General features: G+C 36.5%; 1 protein-coding gene and 1 long non-coding RNA gene across 2 annotated transcripts; both read right to left on the bottom strand.

Annotated features, from left to right (window-relative positions):
- Positions 1-4,473: 4,473 nt before the first annotated feature.
- LOC145786013 (uncharacterized) lies at positions 4,474-6,489 on the bottom strand. The gene is made up of 3 exons (XR_014291247.1): positions 6,405-6,489; positions 6,041-6,240; positions 4,474-4,635 (listed from the first exon to the last, which is right to left on the bottom strand). It is a non-coding gene; the product is annotated as an uncharacterized LOC145786013 (long non-coding RNA).
- Positions 6,490-16,764: 10,275 nt separating this feature from the next.
- Positions 16,765-21,501, bottom strand: LOC145785914 (uncharacterized). The gene is made up of 5 exons (XM_082597609.1): positions 21,412-21,501; positions 20,007-20,213; positions 17,498-17,996; positions 17,226-17,278; positions 16,765-16,845 (listed from the first exon to the last, which is right to left on the bottom strand). The coding sequence occupies exons 1-5, from the start codon at positions 21,499-21,501 to the stop codon at positions 16,765-16,767; spliced, it is 930 nt and encodes a 309-aa protein (XP_082453735.1).
- Between the last annotated feature and the right edge of the window lie 2,403 nt (positions 21,502-23,904).

Raw genomic sequence — 23,904 nt, 5'->3', positions numbered from 1 at the left:
ATTCAAAAAACAAAAATAGTAGCCTAATGCGCCCCTCAAAGAAGTCTTACGTTGGCCACTGCCCTTGTCTCTACCAAATTAAGATTAATGTTTATTTGCAATATTGTTTTGTTTGCTTTTGAAAGTGTCTTGCAGTACACATCAGGTATAACCATTGCAAACATATTGTCAAAATAATTAAAAAAGAAAACTAAATGTCAGAGTTGTCTGCTTGCTAAGTTGTATGATAAGATTAGCCTGATTAAAGTATGAACGCAAAAAAAGGCATACGAATGGCGTGTTTCAAGTCAATTACAGTAACCTACACTTAACGTCGCGATGGTTACGGAATGAGGAAATCAGCACACGCTAAAAGCTTTTACCACTTAAAAGTCCGTCTTTGAAACAGAAACATCCGCAAAGAAAGTTTGTTTTGGACAGACGGAAACTGTTTTTGGCGACGCTGTTTTGAAATCAAATTTGTGTCATAGTTTTCGAATATTTTATTGCGTCTGTGTGACAGTTGACCCTAAACTTTGAAACTGCATGTTTTTGGCAGCCGATTTTAGCACGAATTGACAGAGATACCCACTAGTGCTTCGCCCATAAGGCTGGGCTCATCAGTACAGCACCACCAGGCTACAGTACTTTCGACTCGCAAACCAGTTTTCAATTATCGCTCTGCATTTCACTGGTGTCTTGTCTAAGTTATACCTTGCTTCAATTTCCATCGTTTTTTGGGACAACTCGCTTAAATTTGAACATGATCAACTTGGCTTGATTGGTTAGTTTCAGCCTGATAAAACCTTTAAAAAGTTATTCTTGGGGTTTGAACTGCTGATACAGGACCGGTTACCTAGACTGATAGAGTGAAGTTTCCGATTGTCAAAATCTTGTTGTTTGTAAAATATTATATCCCCTAGATGCCGCTACAACAGAATGCATTTCTCAAGCGCACACTTAAAGGCATACTAAATGAAATTTTCAAACGGAATTAAGCATTAAAATGCGTAAACTGAACATTCAAGAATAGATTTCAAAAAAAATTACGGAAAAAAATTTGTTTTCAATGGCACTGACAAGGCCCAAAATCCGATGTTTCATTTATTTTTTATTTTTTTCAAAATGACCAAAAAGTGCAAACACTGCTCGAGAATACGTCACTATCGACAGCAATAACAAAAGCCACGTTACCACTTCTGATGTTTCAACATCAGATCTGATGTTTTTGAGCAAACTGCTGATGTTTTGATGATGAAATCTGCTGTTTTGATGTACATACATACATAGCCTACAGTTAAATCGCCCGCAGTAACAACTATTGCGCGATCAAATGATTGCTCGCCTATAATGACGTATACTGTACAGTCGCACGCTTCGCTGCTCACGCCCATTCTCGTTTTAAAAGCTCTGACAAAATCGGGCGCGGAATGGTGATCAGACCGCAATGGGGCAAACTTTTATTGAAAATCGTTTTATGGTAGCATGTTAAACACAAAAAACGTGTACAATCGCCAAGTCAGGTTTTTCCTTTAATATCCCTTTAACCAGCACTGCTTGATCTTGTCGTTTCTTTGTTCACGTAGTCAACTTGAGTTAGCAGCAGTAAGCTTTGATGTGGTTGTTGATTTAGAGTTAAAAAAGTTTTCACAACACTTTTTCTAAATCTAATTGAAATTTTTACCGCTTAATAACTTTCGTCTGCAGACGTTAAATCAATGTAGAAATAACGGATTTTGCTGTATGTGTAAATCTGCACTAATCATATGCAGGTCTAAGCTAAATCTCTAAAAAAAATAGCGTTTTTGCTGACAAAAACTTCGTGATGCCTCTCTCACGAAAATCATGCGTACGCCATTGTGTTAGGGTAGAAATAGTAACTCAGCTAGCTTTGACAACTCAAACTTCGAGTTGCTTGATGTGGAGTATTATGTAATGTGGTTATAAGGCATGACCTCAATTGTCAACATAGTGCTCTAACCCTTTGAAGGTTGGGGAGGGGGCTGTCAATTCAACTTTTTTGTATCAACAGTTGTATCTCTAAAACCACTGAGGCTACGACTACGAGATTTCTTGACTTTTCCTAACTTTTATTTACCTCTATTGAGCTGAAATTTTGAGGGAATAAAGGTTATAAATTGAGAGATATAAGGCATTTCTCAGCACATCCTCTGAAATATTTCATATTCTATTTATATGTTATTTTGCATTATTATATGCTATTTTGCATTATTATATTATTTTGCATGAAAAATATAGATTCAAATTGAGATAATGTAAAAAAATTTTAATCACAACATTGCAATGCATGTTTTTCATCACTCTACCAAAAAATAATGTGTAAACTCACGCTACAATTACAGTCAAAAGTCACCTCAACATTTCAACGTATATGAGCAGTTCTAAAATTCACATAATTTTAATTTTCGGATATGCTCAGCGTAAATAATTTTACAAAGTGAATCCCAAATTTTGAAACCGTGCCTTAAAAAATAACAGAGATATCACTCCTAAAGCATAAGAAGAATCGACAGTCCCCCCCCCTCCCCAAACTGAGCAAGACTCCAGGAGCCCAACCTTCAAAGCGCTAAGAGCAAAAAAGAAACGCAGTCATAAGATTTTCGAGAGATTAACATTGTCATTTGAGTTGAAAGCTAGTTCATGAAATGAAGGAAATGGCTTCAGACTCCAGCTCTCTTCAACCATTTTATCATCACGAAACCCCTGATTAACTTTTGCATCTGTCACAGAATTCCCACTAACAAACATGATAACGCAATAACCTTATTACCAATAACGTTTTTGTTCTTAGCAAAACAATAACCAGTGACGCAATAACTATCAATGTTTCTTTTTCGGCTATTGACAGGGTAAGCTAAAAACTTGGAATGACGCATCAATATGCGAGGAAGCCACAAAGAATATGTTGATTTAGAGATCTGCACTCAGGAAGGTGTTGTAACGTTTGGAAACCAAATCTCAAAGGTTAAAAAGAAAATAACTACAAAAAAAAAAAAAAACGTAAATTACACCCACAACAGGCTCTGCCAGAACCTCTTGAATGTCCCAAATGTAACCGAAATTTTTAAGCTAGGATTTGACTCATTAGCCATTTAAAAACTCATCGTAAGCGTTTTCATTGCGAAAACCATCATCCTTGAAGACGAGGGACAGCCATCATAGCCATCACAACATTAGCAATAGATTTCGTCGTCACCGAAACGGCTTTGAATTTTTCACCAAAATTTATGAATAAGACCTTCTGAAGATCCGTTAGGTGAAACAATTTGTAAAGGCTTTAGATAGTAATAACTATATTTGATTTAAAGCATTGCCTATATATCAATCTTCTAGTTCAGTGATTTTCAACCTTTCTTTTTTCAACCTTTCTAATCCATGCACTCTTGCAAATTAAGACTGGCGTAACAATTAACAAGCTTTTTGGGCATACTCTCATTTGTAAGTTTTGGTCATTCGACAATCTCCCGGCTTTAAAATGAAAATTAAAAATCTCGAAGTTAACCCCACGAAAAACTAATAGCAGCAATTGTAACGACGAAAGATGAAAAAACTCTCATCACAGTCTCGCAGCACCAAAGCGCCGTTTTGAAAAATGATATAAACTTCATCGTAGTTTATTCCCACCGTAGATTTCATATGCAGCGCCGAACCGAATTTATGAAAAAAGGTATACTCAAAGACAGGGCCGTGTGAGCACCAACCCGCCCTCCCCCTTCCCCGAAATCCACTAGTGGGCTTCTATGTTTAGTTATTGCACATAAAAATAGGACCAGAATGCCTTTACCGCGGCACACTCTTACTATATGGGGAAAAATTTTACATTTATCATTTCAGCAATGAGTAAACTACTTTTAACATATTATAGAATAAAATAGTTGATAGACCATGCCGACAATGCAGAAGGGAATCTAAAGAAAAGTTGGGAAAGGACCAGAGTTTTAACAAAGTAAAATTTATAACATAAATTAACATGTAATAAAAAACTTAATGTCCAAATAAATACAACGAAAAGGGATGTGGGGGCTTGCTCTACAGAAAATTTCAACAAATAAGTTATAACCTTGTTTTGGTCATTTTTTAGACATTTTTAGAAGCAATATTCTTTTTATCGAGATGTAAACTTTGTATGCAACCAAATTCATCAAATTAAAATTGGATTGGGATAGACGTTTTGTTTAAAATTTACGTTAGCACACCATTTCAAATTTTTTTTTTTTTATAACCACAAGAGGATTTCAATAATTTATTTCTCGAAAGTTTGTATAGTGTGTTGTAGCCTTTCAGCAGGCTAGAATTCGAAACTTTTGCCTGAGTTTTCCCTATCTTCCCAGATAACATTTTCACTTCATAACTTATCTCAATTAGCTTAAAATATACCATGTGCTTTAGGCTATTGAAGAAAAAGTGTTTTTCTATTAATCCGATAAACAAGATTTTTCGCGTTATCTTCAACTTTTTTAGACACACTTTGTGAATGATATGATTTTATTTTCTGTAAACACAAATTTTACAGCAGTACATTTTAAGGTTTCGTAAAAATATTTTCGAGCAGTTTTATCAGCATAATTATATATTGCAAAGTGCGCAAAATGGTTTCCATGTTCTAAATCTTCTTGTCCAATGTCATTCCAATTTCTGAATAAAAAAAAACATAGATTGCCGTTAATGTTTCAACTAAAAATGTGTTTTTGTTGCTTTTCCAAAACCCAAATTGTCTACAATTGGACTTGCTGTGTTGCTAAGAAGTAAGTGTTCTGCACAATATTTGGCAGCATCTAGCGTATGGAATAATGTACAGACCACAGCAATTCGATCAATCCCAGTGATAAAATTCATAATGTAGATATTAACAACCTGTCAAAATAAGTAAGCAATGATCATGTTTCTAAAAGCGAAAATCAGTCAATTGCATAGCCTAAGTAACAAAGTTTGCATTAATAGTTCAAAGCATCTACAAGTATGTGAAGTTGCTTGTGGGATGAAGTTTTTAAAGAAGCTTTTTCGTCTGATGTTGAGCATTCCAAGAACCCATTTTGTTAACTTAGAAGAGTAAATCTGAACTTAATTTTTTTCCTTTCACGTATATTATTGAGGTCAAAGACCAGTGTTACATCATTGTGACGTAGGCTAGTTACTATCCATGCTTTTGTGACGACTCAACAACTTTTTATGACATCGCAGCATTTGATCAACTTTCCTCAAGTTTGTTGCTTGTTAAATCTAAAGTTTCTAAGTATACAGTTGATAAACTTGTTTGAGGCTTTCACTAACTAAACATAGTTCGAACTTTAAAGCAACGTTAGTCTTTATGAATACACATTTAAAAAAATATTTGAAGCACGGTTTTAAAACTGTTTCATATTCAATGAGTTGTTGTCCGTCAACTTGTAGCCTAATGTCCATCGGCCAAGTTGGATCACATCTAAGGATATTGAAACGTGAGTCTTATTCCTACTTGCCATTCAGCAAAGGAATGTTTCAGGATAATAATTTACTCGCTGCACTGGCACTGGATGCTTTGTAAGCGCTTGGAGCAGTGGTTTTTTAACCAGTGGTGCACGCACTACAAATGGATTCGTGACCTACTGCGATGGGATGCGGGAGTGTTGAATAATTGAGGTCAGTTATAAATTGTCGCATGAAGCCATGTTTGTTTACAAGGCTTTCAGGCAACATTCTAAATTGCAGGTGGCTTCTATCTTTATCCATTCTAGGGAAGTGTGCGAGAACTGGTTATAACAAGGAAAGGGTAAGGAACCACCAACCCTAAGCCAAACATGCGATGGATGCGCGAAAGTCGATACAATCAAGTGTTTCAAATGATTTTGTAAAAGAAGTTTTCAAAAATTATCATTGTAGTGATGTAGCGACAGATCGTAAAATGTTACTTTTAAATTTTTAGTTTGACTGTTAGCACAAACATTCAAAAATCTACAGATTGCAACAAGCCTGACCGCATCTTAAGATGCTTTTGATTTATTCATTAACAAGTTAAACAGATGAATATGAAAAACAACTGTTTCACTATTTTTAAACTTACCAAAATCATTTGTTGGTTAATAACCTTCGTCAGCGTCAGCACCATATGGATATAGTGAATATTCGTCATCCTCGTCAAACAAATCTCCTTCTTCATCACCTGGGCGGAGGCAGTGACGAACACATCTGCGTCGTCGTCTGATACAACGTCGATCCTGTCTACGGCACCGATTTTTTTGGCATTGATACAAGCAATACGTTCTGAAAAATGAAAGTTTAGTAATTAGGCAATGCCATCATATACAGCATTCTATCAAAACAATTTAGATTAAAATGCTACAAACTTCATTGTGTAGTTTAGTGATCAGGCAATGTTGGGTTTCAACAAATTAATAATAAACTAATTTTAATTGAATGTTACAAACCTTCTTACTACTGTTGCCTCCGCAGACAAAAGTAGCACAGCAAAGAGCAAAGCGAACACAACCAACTTATTCATTGTTGATAGTTTTGTATTTAACTTAATGACAATATTCGACTTGCCACGACTTATAAAGGTAGAAGCGGGATGTTCAGGGCAAAACTAATTTTCCTGTTCCTGTCATGATCATTGATTTCTCGTTCAGTAGCTAAACAACAACTGCACGGACAATTGTTGATAGTTCTGGAAGAAGTATTTTAGATTGCAGAAAAATATTTTATCTGGAAGCTCGTTTCAACATATTTCGATATTGATGAAGCATAGAAAACCTAATGTTGCATATTTAGGTTTATTCTACATTATGTTTCTACATTATAGTTTCTTTTCTCGGCCAGTGTTACCTTGATTTTTTTTCTTTGCACCTTTTGACTTACACAGTGTCAGCAAAACTTAATAAATGGTCCTCTCACCTATATACTGTTACGCTCTGTATTCGATTGAAGGAAAATACTAACAGTTACGCATATATCTCTGTGCTAACGTTCATCCATAACAAGTGTTCAGAGTTGTAATAAAATTTTATTGACGTCTTGCTTTGTGAATTCATTTCATTTTCACCTTCCAATGGCCTACTGAAACTGTGTAGATTGTACTTTCGACTCCCGCTGGGTAGCAGTAGATCCTGTCGTCACACCAACTGGTCACAGCGGTAAACCATAATGTCTTCGTGGGAAAATCGTAACATAAGATTCCTGGATCCGTTCGTTTGTATGTAATGACCGAAAGAAACACTCTTTTGAAAACGTGTATTCGAGAATTGTATTTTTGTAAAAATAGCCATTGGCTGTCGAAATTGGGACGCAACACCGTACGCCACTAAAACCTTGTCACTACAATACCAAGTACTGAGATAAAGACGGAAATTTCGTTCAGCTGGCAAGCACTAAGCAAAACAGTTATATATGCGACCAACTTTTAAGCAACAATTTTAAAAATGACGAAAATAGATTGCAATATCTCAAACGCATGTAAGCAGTTTCTGTGACGTAATAATGAAAGGCATTATGAAGCTAATCAGACACATGTTGGCTTTGGCTTACAGTTACACCATATCTCGTAATTCAAAATTTAACAATGATGTAATATTTCAACAGGTGTTCAAACGGTTGTGCAATTCAAGATTTAACGATGATGTAATGTTTCAACAGGTGTGACCAGAGGTGATGAAATCTTTGCTAATTTCTAGCAATAGTCCATTACGTCAGACGCCAAGATTCAGTAAACCTGAACGATTTTATGTGATGTTTGATTTAAAAATTGTTCGGAACACCAACCTCTGGTGAAACAACATTCGCTTTAATTCTTTGTCATTAACCTGTGTTCTCCGAAACTCATAGACCAACATCCAGCTGTTTGACAACAAACTGGTCTTAGGTAGCAGAATATATTTCAAAATGTTTACTTCTTATTCCTTTTTAAACCTTATCTGTAGCGACACGGGGTTTTATGAAGACGCCCCACTCTATTAGTGAAATATTCCACAGAAGGAAATACAGTATGTTAGAAATGGGAAATTTCTTGACTTTTAGTTTTTATTCTTTGCAAATTTTACCTGTCACCTCAACTGGTCATTTTTCTACCTTCCTGTCCTTCACAATAAGCATTTCGTCTCAAGTAACTAAACATTTTCGTGCAATGGTTGTTATATATATGTCAATGTTAGTGCAATATAAATGACAGTGCAATTACTTTGAAATGTAGAAACGTTCAAAAATGCCTTATATTAATGAGCACAAGTAATTTTTTGTTTAGTTTATTTATAATACAAAAATTTATTTTTTTAAAACCGATTTTCTGACGTCTTTTCATCTTAAACAATTTATTTCAATAAATTTGTTAAAAAAAACTTTAATTTCTATACGTACAATACTCATGGCTAATACCTTGTAAAATATTTTGGTTCTGTGATTTTCATACCTCCAGTTATTAGCGATTAATTAGAACGGGGCTAAAATAACCGGTGAGGGCTTTCCGAGTACAAAAACAGCTCGGATTAAGATAGGGCTAAGTTTGCTATCACTTATAAACGTATTGAGCATTTTGAAGCAAGAATTTGATCGAAAATACTATTGGCAGTACATGAATTTATTAATTTACAAAATAATTGCATTTTAAATCATGTTTTTGGCCGCACGTTTATTTAACATATGCTTTCTAGTAGGCATAAAAAAAGTAGTTTTTTTGTTATTCATATTATTCTTTTAACATTATTAGGGATTATCTCCTTGCAGAAATAATAAGTTAAGACTCATAAATTTCTGAAGTAAACTGCTATTCAAATTTATTGTCACACCGATTTTAAACGAATTCAGTGAGAAATTTGCAGCTGGCTTTTTTTTTCGACGACTTTTTCCAAATTTACTTTAATAGAAGTGCTCTCAATTCGAAGTCCATTTTCAAGTGTTCGTCTGTCAGAACCGCTCGATAAAGAGATTTCATGACGTCCATTTTAGAACAAAGTTGTTCGCACAAATACGTTGAGCAAAAAGGAGCCATTTAGCCATGAATTTTTGTAAATGTGGAAAGTCATCTTGGTTTAGATGTTTTTGGTAAAAATTGCCAAGATTCATTGCTAAATACTTTGCTTTCAAATCCGTTTTCTTTTGAAGCTCAATCAGTTCAAATTGGATATCAGCTTGTGCTTTGTCAACGTCTGTGTTGAATGGCGAAGAGAATACCAAACAAATGTTCATGAGATTTGAAGTTCTTGAAAGGAGCCAAAAGTCATACAACAATTTTTCAAGTTGGTCTGCAAATTCAGTTTTCTTCTCAAGATTCATTCCATTGTCTCTCAAAGTTGGATGGTGGAAACGATTTCCTGTCTGTATATGAGCTTTCCAATAACACAATTTAAATTGGCACACTTACGCGGGCCGCACAATTTTTCTTCGCGGGCCGCACTTTGCACACCCCTGCTCTAATAGATCATTATTGTGCAAAGTTCAAAATTTAAGAATGGGTCACTTTGGCCTCTCATGACCTCATATTGATGCCATCGTCACAAATAAATCTGAGGTCTCTTTCTGTCAGACTAGACCCATCGAGAAATTTCAAAATACGTGTATAGGTTGTCTGAAATAAGCAAAATGCCTTCTCACCACTGGTGGCGCTAAGTTAGGGCTACCTTATGTCCTCTTTTAAAAGGATTTGTCCTCTTTTTTCAATAAAAATGAATTGTCCTCCGAGGACACTAAAAAATGCTCAAATGCCCTCTTTTTTGACAGTTTGGGTTTTCATGCTTAATATATTTTCAACGGGATTATATTGCTTGATGACGTTTCAGCGACGGTTTGTAGGCTATTTGTTTTCTTAGCATTTTGTATAGGCCTACCAATGTAGCATGCTGATTTATAAATTCTGCAAGAAATTGGCGCATTTTATGGAGCTGTTGTTGAACGTTCATTGCCTGGTTCATTGTAAGATATTAAACGACATTTTAAAGGCCATGCTCACACTTTCACAAAAATTAATCTTTTACCTACATACGTTTTATATTGATACAACGCTTGTAGACGTTGTTGATTACGAACTCAGTTTGGTTCGTTTGTTACTTGAAACAAATCGAAAGACAGCGAAAGAATCGTGGCATGGATAGGGTACAGCTTTGCAAGGGAAGGAAGAGCTTTTTAGTTCACGCCGTTTTAGCATCGTAACGGATATGTGCAGCCCAGTGGCGTAGCCAGAAAAAAAATTTTTGGGTGGGGGGGGCCAAATATTTGATGAATTGAAGAGAACGACAAAATGTTTGATTTAAGACATCGTCACCTGATGTGCAGTGGCGCATCCTGGTGGGTTAAGCAAGGGAAGAAATAAAGCTGGTGGGGGTTAGAGCGTGCCAAAGGCACGCGTATTTTAGGGGGGTCCGGGGGCATGCTCCCCCAAAAAATTTTTGAAAAATTACACTTAAATAATGGATTATAACGTTTTCTGGAAACACTTTCAGGGTAATATTTGTATGAAACTTATTAGCAGATAAACAGCTATTAACTTATTAAAGGTAGCTCTTATCTACACACAAACGGGCAAAAGCAGCGGCTAAAATTAAAGAACACAAAAAACTCAGCTACACAAAAACCCTACAGAGTAAGCGATTCTGAAATTGCTTCCACAGATTAGTTAAAAGAAGCGTAAATCGCGTAAACTTTGCGCGATTTACGATTTGTAAAATTTATTGGTGTCTTTCTGTGTGTCTAAAACAAGTCCTGGGGGGTGTTAATAGCCAGATGTCTTGGAAAACAATATAAATTTATACAAATTATATTATATTTTCAACAAAGGGTTCAACTTCGGAATCCAAACTTTGAAAATTTGGGGGGGGGCCATGGCCCCGTTCGCCCCCCCTGGCTACGCCTATGATTACGAACTCAGTTTGGTTCGTTTGTTACTTGAAACAAATCGAAAGACAGCAAAAGAAATCGTGGCATGGATAGGGTACAGCTTTGCAAGGGAAGGAAGAGCTTTTTAGTTCACGCCGTTTTAGCATCGTAACGGATATGTGCAGCCCAGTGGCGTAGCCAGAAAAAATTTTTTTGGGTGGGGGGGCAAATATTTGATGAGTTACAAAGTGTTTGTTTTAAGACACCATCACCTGATGTAGCCTACTGTAGAAGCCTATAGACCAAGCCATGCTATAGACACAAAAACGTATAAGGGTTGATTAGTTGGCAAAGTAAGCTGCAAGCTTTTGCAATTAATTGGTTGTTCAATTCAGACGCACAGTCTATAAAAAAAGAATTCGATTATTGAAAAAAATGCAAACCAAATTATGTAGGCTACCGCTACCACATTTCAGAATGCCCAGCACAAACACTATTACATATTACGTTAAACTCGCAGAAAAAAAACTCGACAGGTAAAACCCATCAACATTTTGATAAAAACCATCCAAACATACAGCAAAAGAAAGATGGTTTAAAATCATTCCTTGACCTTGTTAATATAAAATCGACTTTCTGAGAGATTCAAAAAGTATTTTTAAACATAAAGCAAAATCAATTTATTGCATGATCAGAAAATGACAACATCGCGATTAAAAGTCTATTCGTCGCCTCCCGCCAGCCATGTTCGTAACAACTCGATTGATCTTCTCCTCACTGATCCTTTCGTAATGGCAATGAAGCACACACAAATCTGAGAGGCGATCGGAAGTCATTGTTGAGAGTAGCCAGGTCTTGACTCTCCTCATGCATGAAAAAGCCTTTTCAGCCTCAACTGTTGTTGCTGGCAAGGCCAGGATGACTCTGATTGCACAGTGCACGCTTGGATAATATTTGGCACTCTAAAGAAGTTCTTAAGGATAGCAACGCAAAAAATCAAGGTTGTCACTGAACCGTTCCCGAAGAGAGTTACTCAATCCGTCCATGTACTGGACATATACCGAACGTTGGAAATCGATTCAGCGCAGACGTTAGCACTGTAAACCTCCACTATTCTGGGCATTGTCAGCTTGGTTTTTAATCTACCGTATATTCTCGGACTGACAAAGCCTTGATGATAGGTTATTCCTGGTAGTTTTGCACACTTGTAGAGGCTCTTAACGCAGGGCCGGTTACCGAGATTGGCAGAGTGAAGTTTTCCGATTGTTGAAGTGTTTGTTGCCGGGGAATTATTCAGTTCACTTGGTGCCGCTGAATGCAGAGCACTCCTGAAATGCGTTTTTTAAGCGCACACCCGGAGAGTCGAATCAGCGCTACCTGATCTTGAGCCCGGCGCGCAACCACTAAGCTAACGGGGCGTCAGCTCTTGTACTCTGAGTAGGCTACTTCACATGGTTCTGTGTAGCCTATATGCTTCAGCAAAACGTTCAGGTCATTGCGGTCATGGTTGAGAACGCTTTGTGGAGAAGTAATCAGGATTTTCACGCAAAGCCGGAATGTAGTAGTAAACTACTTACTTATGTGACTAAACTACTTATGTGACTTAAAAATACTTCGTTCATTTGTTTTTACAAAATTTATGGGTGTCTTTCTGTGTGTCTAAAACAAGTTCTGGGGGGTGTTAATTGCCAGATGTCTTAAAAAATCGATATGATTTTCTATAAATTTTGTTATATTTTCAACAAAAGGCTCAACTTCGGAATCCAAACTTTGAAATTTTGAGAGGAGCTATGGCCTCTTTCGCCCCTACCCTCCCCCCCCCCCCCTGGCTACGCCTATGAACTGCAGCCTGCTGTTTTAATCATATTTCTTGCCCATAATTTAACAATTTCGAAGGCTTGGGTACCTGGAGATCGTGCCTGATTTGTCACATTTTGCGGATTTTTGCGATCATTGCTGTGACTGAAACTATCTAAAAATTAGGTATTTTTTTCACTTTTTTGCTGACTTTTAATAATATAAAATTATTTGTTGTCTTAAGGAAGCACTAAAGATGAGAAAGAATAAGTTAAACGTTCTGTCAATCTGAAACTTGTGAAACAGCCTGAAACTTGTGGTTAATATTTGTGTAGTACCGATAGCTGCTACTTGTTCTCTGTATGGTGTTGTATTTCGTTTTCTTTGTGTGTTTGTATCCTATGGACCAATTCTACTTGTGTCTGAAACAAAATCCAAATAAATAAATAATAAAAAAGTTTTCCAGCTTAAAATTCTACTTGCTGGCGAAACGTATCCTCTTTTTAGGCGATGAAAATATGGTAGGCCTACGCTAAGTGCTGCTTCTTAATGCCCCCACACTTCCCAAAATGATGCCAAATATTCAAAAGTTAATTTGTACTTGAGAGTTATCAGTAAGTCATTAGTTGAAAGTGCTTTCAGTTGAAATAAAGGGTTCAACTTTCAGGATCATGGCTTAACAGATCAAAAATGGAAATGTTTAGACTTCTTGAGGCAGGAAATCGCATCATTTGAGAGCAAAATGGTTTTCATTTTCGAATTTCTCATGGTCAGATTCATGGAAAACAATGCGAGAAGATAAAAAATTTGAAAATTTCTGATTTTTAAACTGATCTGCTGTGCATGGACATTGGACAATTCCCAGATGAACAAATTAAATAACATTGTCCCTTCAGACACCATTTATACTTTCAGTATCAGAACAAAAATAAACCTAGGTAGCCTAGTGATCTATGCGGGTGTGATGTTGGGCCACGTTTCTGAGTTTCATATCTTATTTGCATGATTTTTAAAATGAAACGAAACCACTTATGCACGCGCTAAAGAATACAAATGGCGTATTTAAAGTAAAGGAGCCTAATTCACACTTAGCCCACATCATGATGGTTGCGAAAACAGGAAATTAGCACGTGGTATTAGTGTTTACTACTTAATAAACCCTTTGTTTATTAAACAATAACAAACGAAACAAAGTTTGTTTGGTACAAAACAAACTTTTTTTCGACAACACACGATTTAAAATCCATCTTGCATTATATTCTTCCAAAGTCCAGACCTGAGATACAGCTCTGGTGCAGTGCATCACACCTTTCCTTTGTTGGTATGATTGTAACAGTGACCAATGACAAAAGAAATGATAATGTGAAAAATTACATGAGGAGAATTACAAGAAATGGAAACGCAATAAGATGGTTCTGCAACATTCAGTAGCGTTGATATGGGGGTCCAGGGGGTATTTTTTACTCAGGTCCAAATTGATTTTAGAGGCCAGTAACTTTTCCAAGTGACCTGAGAACTTAAACTACCACAGCATATTGTTTCGATATAATGAGTTTTTTATAGAATTGTCTTGATTTGAGGTCCGAGGATCTCATTGTTACCGGCCTAAATTATCCTATCAACGGCCCTGGCAACAACAGGCCACAAGAGATCCAGTACACCAGCTCAGGCACTCTATATGCCAACCTGGCTTTCCAAAGGCAGAGGATGTCCTACGACTCAATTAACCGTCTCCGTTGGTTTGGACGTGTTGAGAAGAGAGCAACGGATAAATTAAACATTGCCGAGATGTATTAGTTCTTAGCACGAAGGCCCAATGAATGAATCAAGGTTCAAATTTTAGTTCATGTATAAGTTAATTTTTCGCTAATGTGTGTAAAGAGGTAATTAAGTTGTTTACAAATTTGTTCAGGATTTTCGTAGGAAATGTTTTTGTACGATAAGTTCATTAGAAAGAGCATTTTTTTCAAGAACTTGGATTACAGATTTCCTTGTTTTTGATGAATCGTGTTTTTGTTTTTTGAAGTGCTGCTTTATAATATTTGTTTGAAGTGCTGCTTTATAATATTTGTTTGAAGTGCTGCTTTATAATATTTGTTTGAAGTGCTGCTTTATAATATTTTTTTGAAGTGCTGCTTTATAATATTCGTTTGAAATGCTGCTTTATAATATTTCTTTGAAGTGCTGCTTTATAATATATAATAATATTAGGATCCGGAATGGTTTCATGGAAGCGTGGAACTAAGAAAACACGAGTATTCTTTAGTGTTAATTTGTTTAGATTTAGGCCTATGTTGTTTGGAAGCTCCAGGCTCCAAATTATCATCTCAAGGGATTTGATGGTGAGAGGCACAGTTTGGGTTCTTTAAATTACGTCGACGTATTATCCACAGCAATTCCAACCTTGTTCATTTAACTGCCATCGTCCTAATATGATAACGCTGCCCATGTATCCATCTCAATCAACCATCCAAGTAGGTGTTCTAGCAATTGACTTCAAGGCACCCGTTTGTTTCAACTGAGATCCAACTGCTAAAGTCATCCACTAGGCTTCGTTTCATTAGAACATTTCTTCCAGCTTTCCAGTGTGGTCAGGGAACGTCGTGAAGCTGGGGTAGTAAAACAATTGACCCTCGGCCCCAGCAGCTAAAATGGCAAATAAAAAATTATAAATGAGCGATAGCTTGCTTGCAGCCGGCATTGATGTCTACAGATGACACCATACTTTGCGACTTCATGGCTTTTGCACCACCTTTCATAGCCTTCATCTCAATTCGATAAAGTTGAAATGCTGTTTGCTACCAATTAGTCACTCCAACTTCATCATTCACAGAAAGGATTGGTGGTTTCAAGTATTACTTGTTTTCAATTCAAAATCAAAACAATTCAAAGTTTATTCAAAAAACAAAAATAGTAGCCTAATGCGCCCCTCAAAGAAGTCTTATGTTGGCCACTGCCCTTGTCTCTACCAATATAAAATTAATGTTTATTTGCAATATTGTTTTGTTTGCTTTTGAAAGTGTCTTGCAGTAGACACATCGGGTATAACCATTGCAAACATATTGTCACAATAGTTACAATATGTTGTAACATAAAAAAGAAAAGTAAATATCAGATTTGTCTGGTACAGTGGTGTCAGTGATAAAGAAAAATATGTCAGAGTGCTTGCTAAGTTGTAGGATAAGATTAGCCTGATTAATGTATGCACGCAACAAAAGCATACGAATTGCGTGTTTCAAGTCAATTACAGTAACCTACACCGCCGTGATGGTTATGGAATCAGGAAATCAGCACACGCTCGAAGAAGCGCACGTTAAAAGTTTTTACCACTTAAAAAGTCCGTCTTTGAAACAGAAACATCCGCAATGAAAGGTTGTTTTGTACAGACGGAAACTGTTTTTGGCGGACGCTGTTTTGAAATCAAATTTGTGTCATAGTTTTTTAATGCTTTATTGCTTCTGTGTGATATTTTACCTTAAACTTTGAAACTGCATGTTTTGGCAGCGGATTTTAGCACGAATTGACAGAGATACCCACTAGTGTTTTGCCCATAAGGCTGGGCTCATCAGTACCGCACCACCAGGCTACAGTACTTTCGACTCGCAAACCAGTTTTTAATTATCGCTCTGCATTTCACTGGCGTCCTGTCTAAGCTTTAGCTTGCTTCAATTTCCACAGTTTTTTGGGACAACTCGCATTTGAACATGATCAACTTGGCTTAATTCTTGGGGGTTTAAACCGCTGACACAGGGCCGGTTACCGAGATTGACATAGTGAAGTTTCCTATTATTGAAGTCTTGTTGTTTGTAAAATATTCTATCCACTAGGTGCCGCTACAACGGAATGCATTTCTCAAGCGCACACTTTACCAGCACTGCTTGATCGTGGTTTTTTTGTTCGTGTAGTCAACTTGATCTAGCAGCAGTAAGCTTTGATGTTGTTGATGATTTTGAGTTGAAAAAGTTGTCACAGCATTTTTTTTAATTCCGATGGACATTTTATCGTTTATTAACTTTCATCTGCAGGCGAAAAATCAATGTAGAAATAACGGATTTTGCGGCATGTGTAGGCCTACACTAATCATGTACAGGCCTAAGCTAAATTTCTAAAAACAAAATCCTTTTTTTTTTGACGAAAACTTCGTGATGCCTCTCTCACGAAAATCATGCGTACTCATCTAACTTTGAGAACTCAAACTTCGAGTTGCTTCCTGTGGCATAAGTTATTTGTGATGTATATATTAGGCAGGGCCTCAAATGCCAGCATAGTGCTCTGAGAGCAAATAAAAAAGTAGTCATAAGATTTCTCGAGAGATTAACGTTGTCATTTAAGCTGAACGCTAATTTATAAAATGAAGGAAATGGCTTCAGACCGCAGCGTTCCTCAACCTTTTGGCCACCTCGAAACCCTTGATTAACTTTTGCGTCTGTCACAGAATTCCCACTAATAAACATAATCACGCAATAACCTTACTACCAATAACGTTTTTGTTAAGAGCAAAACAATAACCAGTGACGCAATAACTACCAATGTTTCTTTTTCGGTCATTGACACGGTAAGCTAAAAATTTGGAATGACGCATCAATATCTTGAAGCAAGAAACCATCTCCGTTAAAAAACGAAGAACCCTTGCGGAGCCCTTTAAACCTCACTTCATGCTCCACGGAATCCCAGGCTTCCGCAAAATTCCTGTTTAAGAGCACAGCTTGAAACAACAAAGAGTAATATGAAACGACTACTTGAGTTACCATATCATCTAGTTTTATTTCAAGCGTGGTGGTAACAAATAGTTGTAGGCCTTATACATTGACAATCACTTTAAATTTAATTGCTCATTGTTCAAAACCTTTCCCAGTTTCTGACACAACACAAATTACAAGTAAACAAAAAATTATTAGCAGTGTGGAGTGAAATTGGGACAAACTTGCGTTTGACCGTTGTTTTGGAGATGTCTGCCAAAATTTTATCCCTTTTAGTTTTTGAGGTCCTTCGGAATACTTTGGAGCATTTTTCTTTGTTTTTGATTTCTTTCTATACAGTTCTGTCACAAGAATTGTCATGTACTCGTCTGTGTTTGTGCCTGTTAATGTTGTGGAATCCTTAGAAAATACGGTTGGTTCTATTTCTTTCAGGTCGTTTGTGCTCAGAAGTGATGGCTCAATGTAATATTCAGGTTCGTCGAATGCATCTTCTTCCAAGCTTTTATCATACAACTTATCATTTGGGAAAAGCTCTGGCAATTGGCAGTCAGATGTAATAAACTCTTCCAAGGATCTTCTGTGCTCTGCTGTGTCCGTAATCACCGAATTTTGTTGATTGATCTCATCTGGAGCAAAGACAACTGGAAGACCATTTAGATGTTTTTCTTCATCTTTAAATTTTCGAATGAAAAGAAAATAACGTCTCCCCAATTCCACATGCGCCTGCAACAAGAGAATCTATTTATCTGTGAATCAATTAGATTAAAAATAAATTACAGTATGTGAAGTACCTTTAGCACACACACCTGCAGAAACTCTGAAACTGCACATATACAAAGATAGGTTCATAATTTATTATAAGTAATATCAATTTATGCTAAACATTAAATAAGGCTGTTCACCAGGTATTTAGTGAAATAACATGAAATACGTTGTTCTGGTGCAAACTAAGATGAACTACCACAAGATGAATAAAGTGATAATCTGGTTTTATTTCGACGTTTTATCAATCAGACATGACTGACTTCTTCAGGGGTAAGATCTGATAGTGACTACCTGTCTAGCATGGCAAAACACAAACAATGAAATTCAATTTCAAAAATAACGGCAGAGCGGGAAGAGAGTAAACCGTATGTGTCCTGAGGAATCAAATTAAATACTCAACACTGCACAGTTTTCAATCAACATGAAAACAATTTAAATACATCAGACCAGCACCTTCAATGGCTCTTTACAAACAGTTGCTGTGTTGTCTTTCGTCTTAACACCTGGACTCAAAATAAATCAGAACGTGGAGCGAGACTGCACGTTTTCGCCACCATCTTGTCCAGGGGCGTTGTCGTCGTGTCGAAGGCTTTCTGAGAGGGCGTCTCAAGCGGGCGTCTCACCACTTTTCTACAAACTGGGCAGGCTTGGTATCTTTTGGTTTTTGTTTTCCGCCTGATAGTCGTCGCGACAATTAAAGGTTCAGTGTATGGAGATGAACAGTCAGCTTTCAGATGCAGCACAAAAGTCTTGGGATGCGACAATGTTCAACTGATCCCTGTTGCCTTAGCAATTGAGGTTTTAGCTGTCTACAAACAGTTAGAAAAGTGGTCATCATAACGATTCGTTACATGGACCTTTTGACTGATGAACCAACTTTTAGAAAACATATGGTTTTGATAATAATTACTTTGAACTTTTAGAATTTTAAATTTGCTCCATGTTATTTTATGATCTGAAGTTATGGCATGCATGCAAGGAGCTCCCTGCATGATATATCATGTTATTTAATGTCAAAGTATTGTTAGCCGTATAGGTATACAATTTTATGTTTTTTGACAAATCTGACTTACCGCAGAGCAAAGCATGCTGCATAAGTCAAAAAGTAAAATGCTTGTGTCTACTATCAACTCCCTCCCCCCACAACCTTTCGGCAAGTGCCTTTGAAAATTATCGAACCAATCTCCTTTCGAGCCTCAATCGCTTTCACCACATAGCAGAGTGTAACATTATATTGACATTACTTGGTAGGCTTAATAAACAGAAACACTTGTAGCTTTCCATAAAAACAAATTGCAATGAAAAGGGAGAAGTTGGATAAAGCGTTTGAGTAGTTAGATATGGTGCAGTATAGCATCAATAAATAAACTGTTGCAATAGATTGAGTATCGCTTTTAGCAGCATGATCGTTGCTTACTTCACAATGTTGATATTAACGACCTGTTTTAGCCTGATGCTGCGTGTTCGCTGTGGTAATAGCACAAATGGGGATGGCTCCATCCGCGATCTGTGAGTGTGGCATGGAGGAATAAACCGTAGACCACACCATCTGTAACTGCGCCATCTACCATGCGCCAAATGGTGTGCGTGGTCTGCGCGAATTGGATGACGAATCAATTCAATGGCTGCTCGACACCTGCCCAAACATCTAGACCGCGTCGCCGCCACTGCTCAAGGGTGGTAAAAGGCAGAGCCCCTCGACCCCTGGAGTGGCGAAGAAGGTTCAAACGAAGAAGATAGCAAACTCGCAGCATAAGGTTAAAACAGGTACTGGTAGTTAATATTGTTAAGTAAATAAACTGTTCGTTGCCAAAGAAGACAACATAAAATCACTAGTACTACTTGCATCAGCTCCTCAGACAGCAAATCAACCGTTTGTCTGCAGACGTTGAAGCAATGTAAAAAGAGATTTATTTGCTGTCTGAAATCATTTTTCAACAATCTAAATACTAACTGACATTAACTTACGTTTAAACAACGTCCTGGAGACCAACCCATATCCGTGACGTTGAACCGTGGCTCAAATCTGTTTGGATCGTCCAGCCCAGCGACGGCAATCTCTTCTATGTCAGAAACTACTTGGTCTTTATTTTTAAGTGGACACAGCATTCGGAATTCAGCTGTGAAGGAATTGGATGGTTGTTGTTGAAATTTCCAGAGAAATAATTGATTAACCTTAAAATTAATGATAAATGATTAGAAAAAGAAAAAAAAAAACAATACAAAAGGTGTATCAAGAAAAACTCATTTTATTTAAAAAAATAACCATTTTTTATCTAAGTCTAAACCTTCATATCATTTGGCTAGACTAACACTCACAACAGTATTTCAATAAAAATTTATAATTTATGTTGCGGAACCGCAGTTTTTGTCCAATAGAACTCTAAATTATAGATTTTTATTGAAATACTGCAGTGAGTGATAGCCTAGTCAAATAATCTGAAAGTTTAGACTTTAGAAAATAAACTATAGATTTGTTTTTCTTTGTGATTGTCTCTGTATTAGGTAGATCGCCCATTTGAGGAAGTGCCTTAGTACCAGATCGCCTTTTCTAGTTAGTTTTTCTCACTTTTGATTCCATTTTATTTACTAACATTTCAAACCGATGCTTCAACGATTTCAATAAGAACAAAAGTCCGATGTTTTGAACTTTTGCGTTGTTCTTGCTTGCTTGATTGATTGAATTTTTATCCTCGGACTGAAAAAGCTTCTGATAGGTTATTTCTGGCAGTTTCGCATACTTGTAGAGACTGTGCACCAATGACGCAAGGCCGGTTACTAGAGTTGAAAGAATGATGTTTCCGCTTGTTGAGGTATTGTTGTCTGTGAATTACATCACCACCTTAGTGCCACTACTTCTATAAAAATTTCATTCAACATGATTTCAAACAGTTTTTGATTTTAAAGTAAATGTTCAATTGAATCATTTGATGCATTTTTAGACATTAGAAGGTTTTATAAAACTTCCACATAGCACAGGAAATATTTAGCATTTAAGTGACCTCAATTAATTAAACAAGGAAGCTTCCACCTAAGTCAATGTTTACAAACTCATATTATGTAATTATGCTTCATGAAGCAATTAACTTTGCAGCATGGAGTTAAATTGCCAGTCGAAATTTAAACAAAACCAAATATAAATTATAGAGAGGTAGTTAAAGAGCGACATTTAAGGCTTCAATTTTCTACCAACTTGTGCTATTACCCAGACAGCAATTTAACGTTGAAGTAAATGGTTGAATTTAGGCTATCCTTAAATTGCTTGAATTTAAAAAACGATTGGTTTGCTGTCTGGGTACAAAACTGTGACCTAACTTCACCGTACTTAAACACCAAATCAACGTTAATATACACAACGCTGTGATTTACCCACTTCTGCGTACACAATACTCTCTGCTTTATGGGCACGGACATTTATTGGCTCTCGCGGTGTCCCAAGATCCGTGCAACCTTGCACAACCATATTCTTACAGACAAAGAAAACTATCAGCATGAAAAGTAAATGCATTATCCAGAAACAAAGATTCTTATGTTTCTGCAATCGTAAATACTGTAATCGTAATCGTCTGTAATCGTAAATACTATACATGTAATTTTTTTTAAATATGAAAAGAAGCGAAAGCAATATCCAACGATTACATTTTGTTCAGATTCATTGCAGTTGAGTAGGTCTACTTTTGTTTTGCTTGTTCTGAAAACTGAATGTTTTCGAATGAATCTCGCCACCTGAAAGTTTCCTTGCTAATGAATTCCCAGCTGAAATAAAAACCTAAATAATACTTCACATATTTTTCATATTATTTATCAAGGAAATCTTTTCATTGCAATATGAACTTTCTCAAGATATTCTGTCAATATGAATAGCGCAGGACAACTCACTGATCAGATGACAATGACAAAGTACATACGTCAAAACGGAAGGAGTATTGCAAACGTTCTCCAATTTGCGTAATTTTAGTTCTAATTCTCATAATACAACAATGTAAGATTATGAAACCATTTGTTTAATCAAGCTGTGAATTCTTCTTTCATCAGATATCTTTTTCTATTAAATAAAATTTACTTTTCAAAAACTGAGCTGAGAAGTTGGCCAACATAACTTTTATTCGTTTGAAAATTCAAGTATCTTTCCATGTCCTTTCCAAGACAGTAAATCAACCGTTTTTTACATTGATTCAACGTCTACAGACGATTGTAGCTGTGCAATGCAAAAGAAAAACTTGCCAGTCGATGCTGGCAAATGTTTTTGGACACTTCATGGCCTGAGAAGTGAAGCGCGATATGATATTGATGCGTCCAAGCCATTTTACATAAGTTCATGAGATGGAAACTTATTATTGAAACGTAAGTTAATGACATGCTGGGAGAAAATAGAGGCACATTATTAATAATGTATGAATTAATTGATATTTTACTTGATAACATTCTCAATTTTCACAAACGCTGTTCAACTTGTCTTGAGTAAAAATAAAGGAACGTTTAACTATGAACTATCAATGAACTATCAATTTTGTTGAAAGCTTTTTAATAGAAATAATAAAGAAGTCTGGGTTTCAATTTGGAAAGCTTGCAGCCTACTGCAAATTGACAGGTCAACAAAAGAACGGGACGAAATTTTACAACTATATTATAGGCAACTCCATTATGATAAAAAGCACAAGTGTATTTTTTTCACAATAAACAAATTAGCAGAAACTTTTTTGCAAAGTAAAAATTATTTGTTTCTGGTCCTGGTGATCAGGCAGTACGAAGAATGTTGATCGAAGTAACACTAAGACAGCAAATCAGTCGCTTTTTACATTGATTCAACGTCTGTAGACGTTGTAAAAAACGACTGACCTGCTGTCTGGGGGGATATGTTGCAATCTGTATGGGATATGCTGTATTCAAATTTCGTGTTTCGTGCTTGATCGAGTGGTGAGAGCGGTTGCGCTACGGTCTAACATAACGTCGGTTCGACACAGCTCCAGAGCAAGGTTTATCTTGGCAAGTCACTTTTTGGCATTTCAAATAAACTAGGAACAGCTGACTCGATGACTACACGACTCTTCGTTGTTTTCAGTCACCTCTTGCGTTGCATCTGTGATTTGCAGTGTGCTATTTGTTTAACAATATTGTTAATCATAGAGAAATAAAACAGAGTAACCTTAGCGGATCTTTTCCTAGAAAGGGTGTTCTAATAAAATAACTAAAATCTACTTCTTCAGGCGTGGCTTTTGGTTCATCAGCCATGAAAGTGTTTAAATCTGAATGTTTAATGAATATGTTTAAGTTTAAGTCAATAAACTCTTAAACAGTTTTAAAATTCAACAAGTTTTGCAAAAAAACTGCTAAACTTATCAAAAAGAAATTTTCATCTGACATTCATCCTGTGTATAAAACATTTAAAGTGCACCAATATTTTCAACTGAAGTCGCCTACCCTCCTTTGCTCTTTCTTCGAATGTTGTGTATAAATTTAGTTGTTTGCGTGACGCAAACCGTAGATGCATTGCTATGTCAACCAGACATTTGTTGACAAGGGCCGGGGAGCATTATCCATTCTTAACAACCAAAAGTGCAATTAAAGAGCACATCGCCTGTTGTGAAACGTGCACTGACAATGTCTCGATCGACCATTAATTTAAAATCATCTCTCGAGGCAGATCTGATTTTCAGACTGAGATCATGGAAGCCTTAAGAATCAAGCGTAATAATCCGTCTCTCAACCGGCAGTTATTCGCCTGTGGCTCATCGTTCCTTTTGTGTGTGTTCTAATTGTTTGTCCAATGCCTGTAGTTTACACCTCATGTGATCTGTTTCCCACCGCATAATTTACTCATAATCATTCCTGTGTCACTCGTTCAGTTTGTGCTTTTCAGTCCAGA

Source organism: Aplidium turbinatum, chromosome 16 (genome assembly GCF_918807975.1).
Source record: "Aplidium turbinatum chromosome 16, kaAplTurb1.1, whole genome shotgun sequence".
NCBI lineage: Eukaryota > Metazoa > Chordata > Ascidiacea > Aplousobranchia > Polyclinidae > Aplidium > Aplidium turbinatum.
Note: the sequence above shows the minus strand (reverse complement) of the source record. Positions and strands in the feature narration are given on the sequence as shown.

Bases quoted from the DNA above. Each gene is read 5' to 3' on its own strand.
- LOC145785914 (XM_082597609.1), bottom strand. From the start codon at position 21,501: ATGGTTGTGCAAGGTTGCACGGATCTTGGGACACCGCGAGAGCCAATA. The intron at 17,997-20,006 runs GTAAGTTAATGT...CTCTTGTTGCAG, and splicing joins CTCCAGGACGTTGTTTAAAC to GCGCATGTGGAATTGGGGAG. The intron at 17,279-17,497 runs GTTTGTCCCAAT...TGTTGTTTCAAG, and splicing joins AAAACAACGGTCAAACGCAA to CTGTGCTCTTAAACAGGAAT.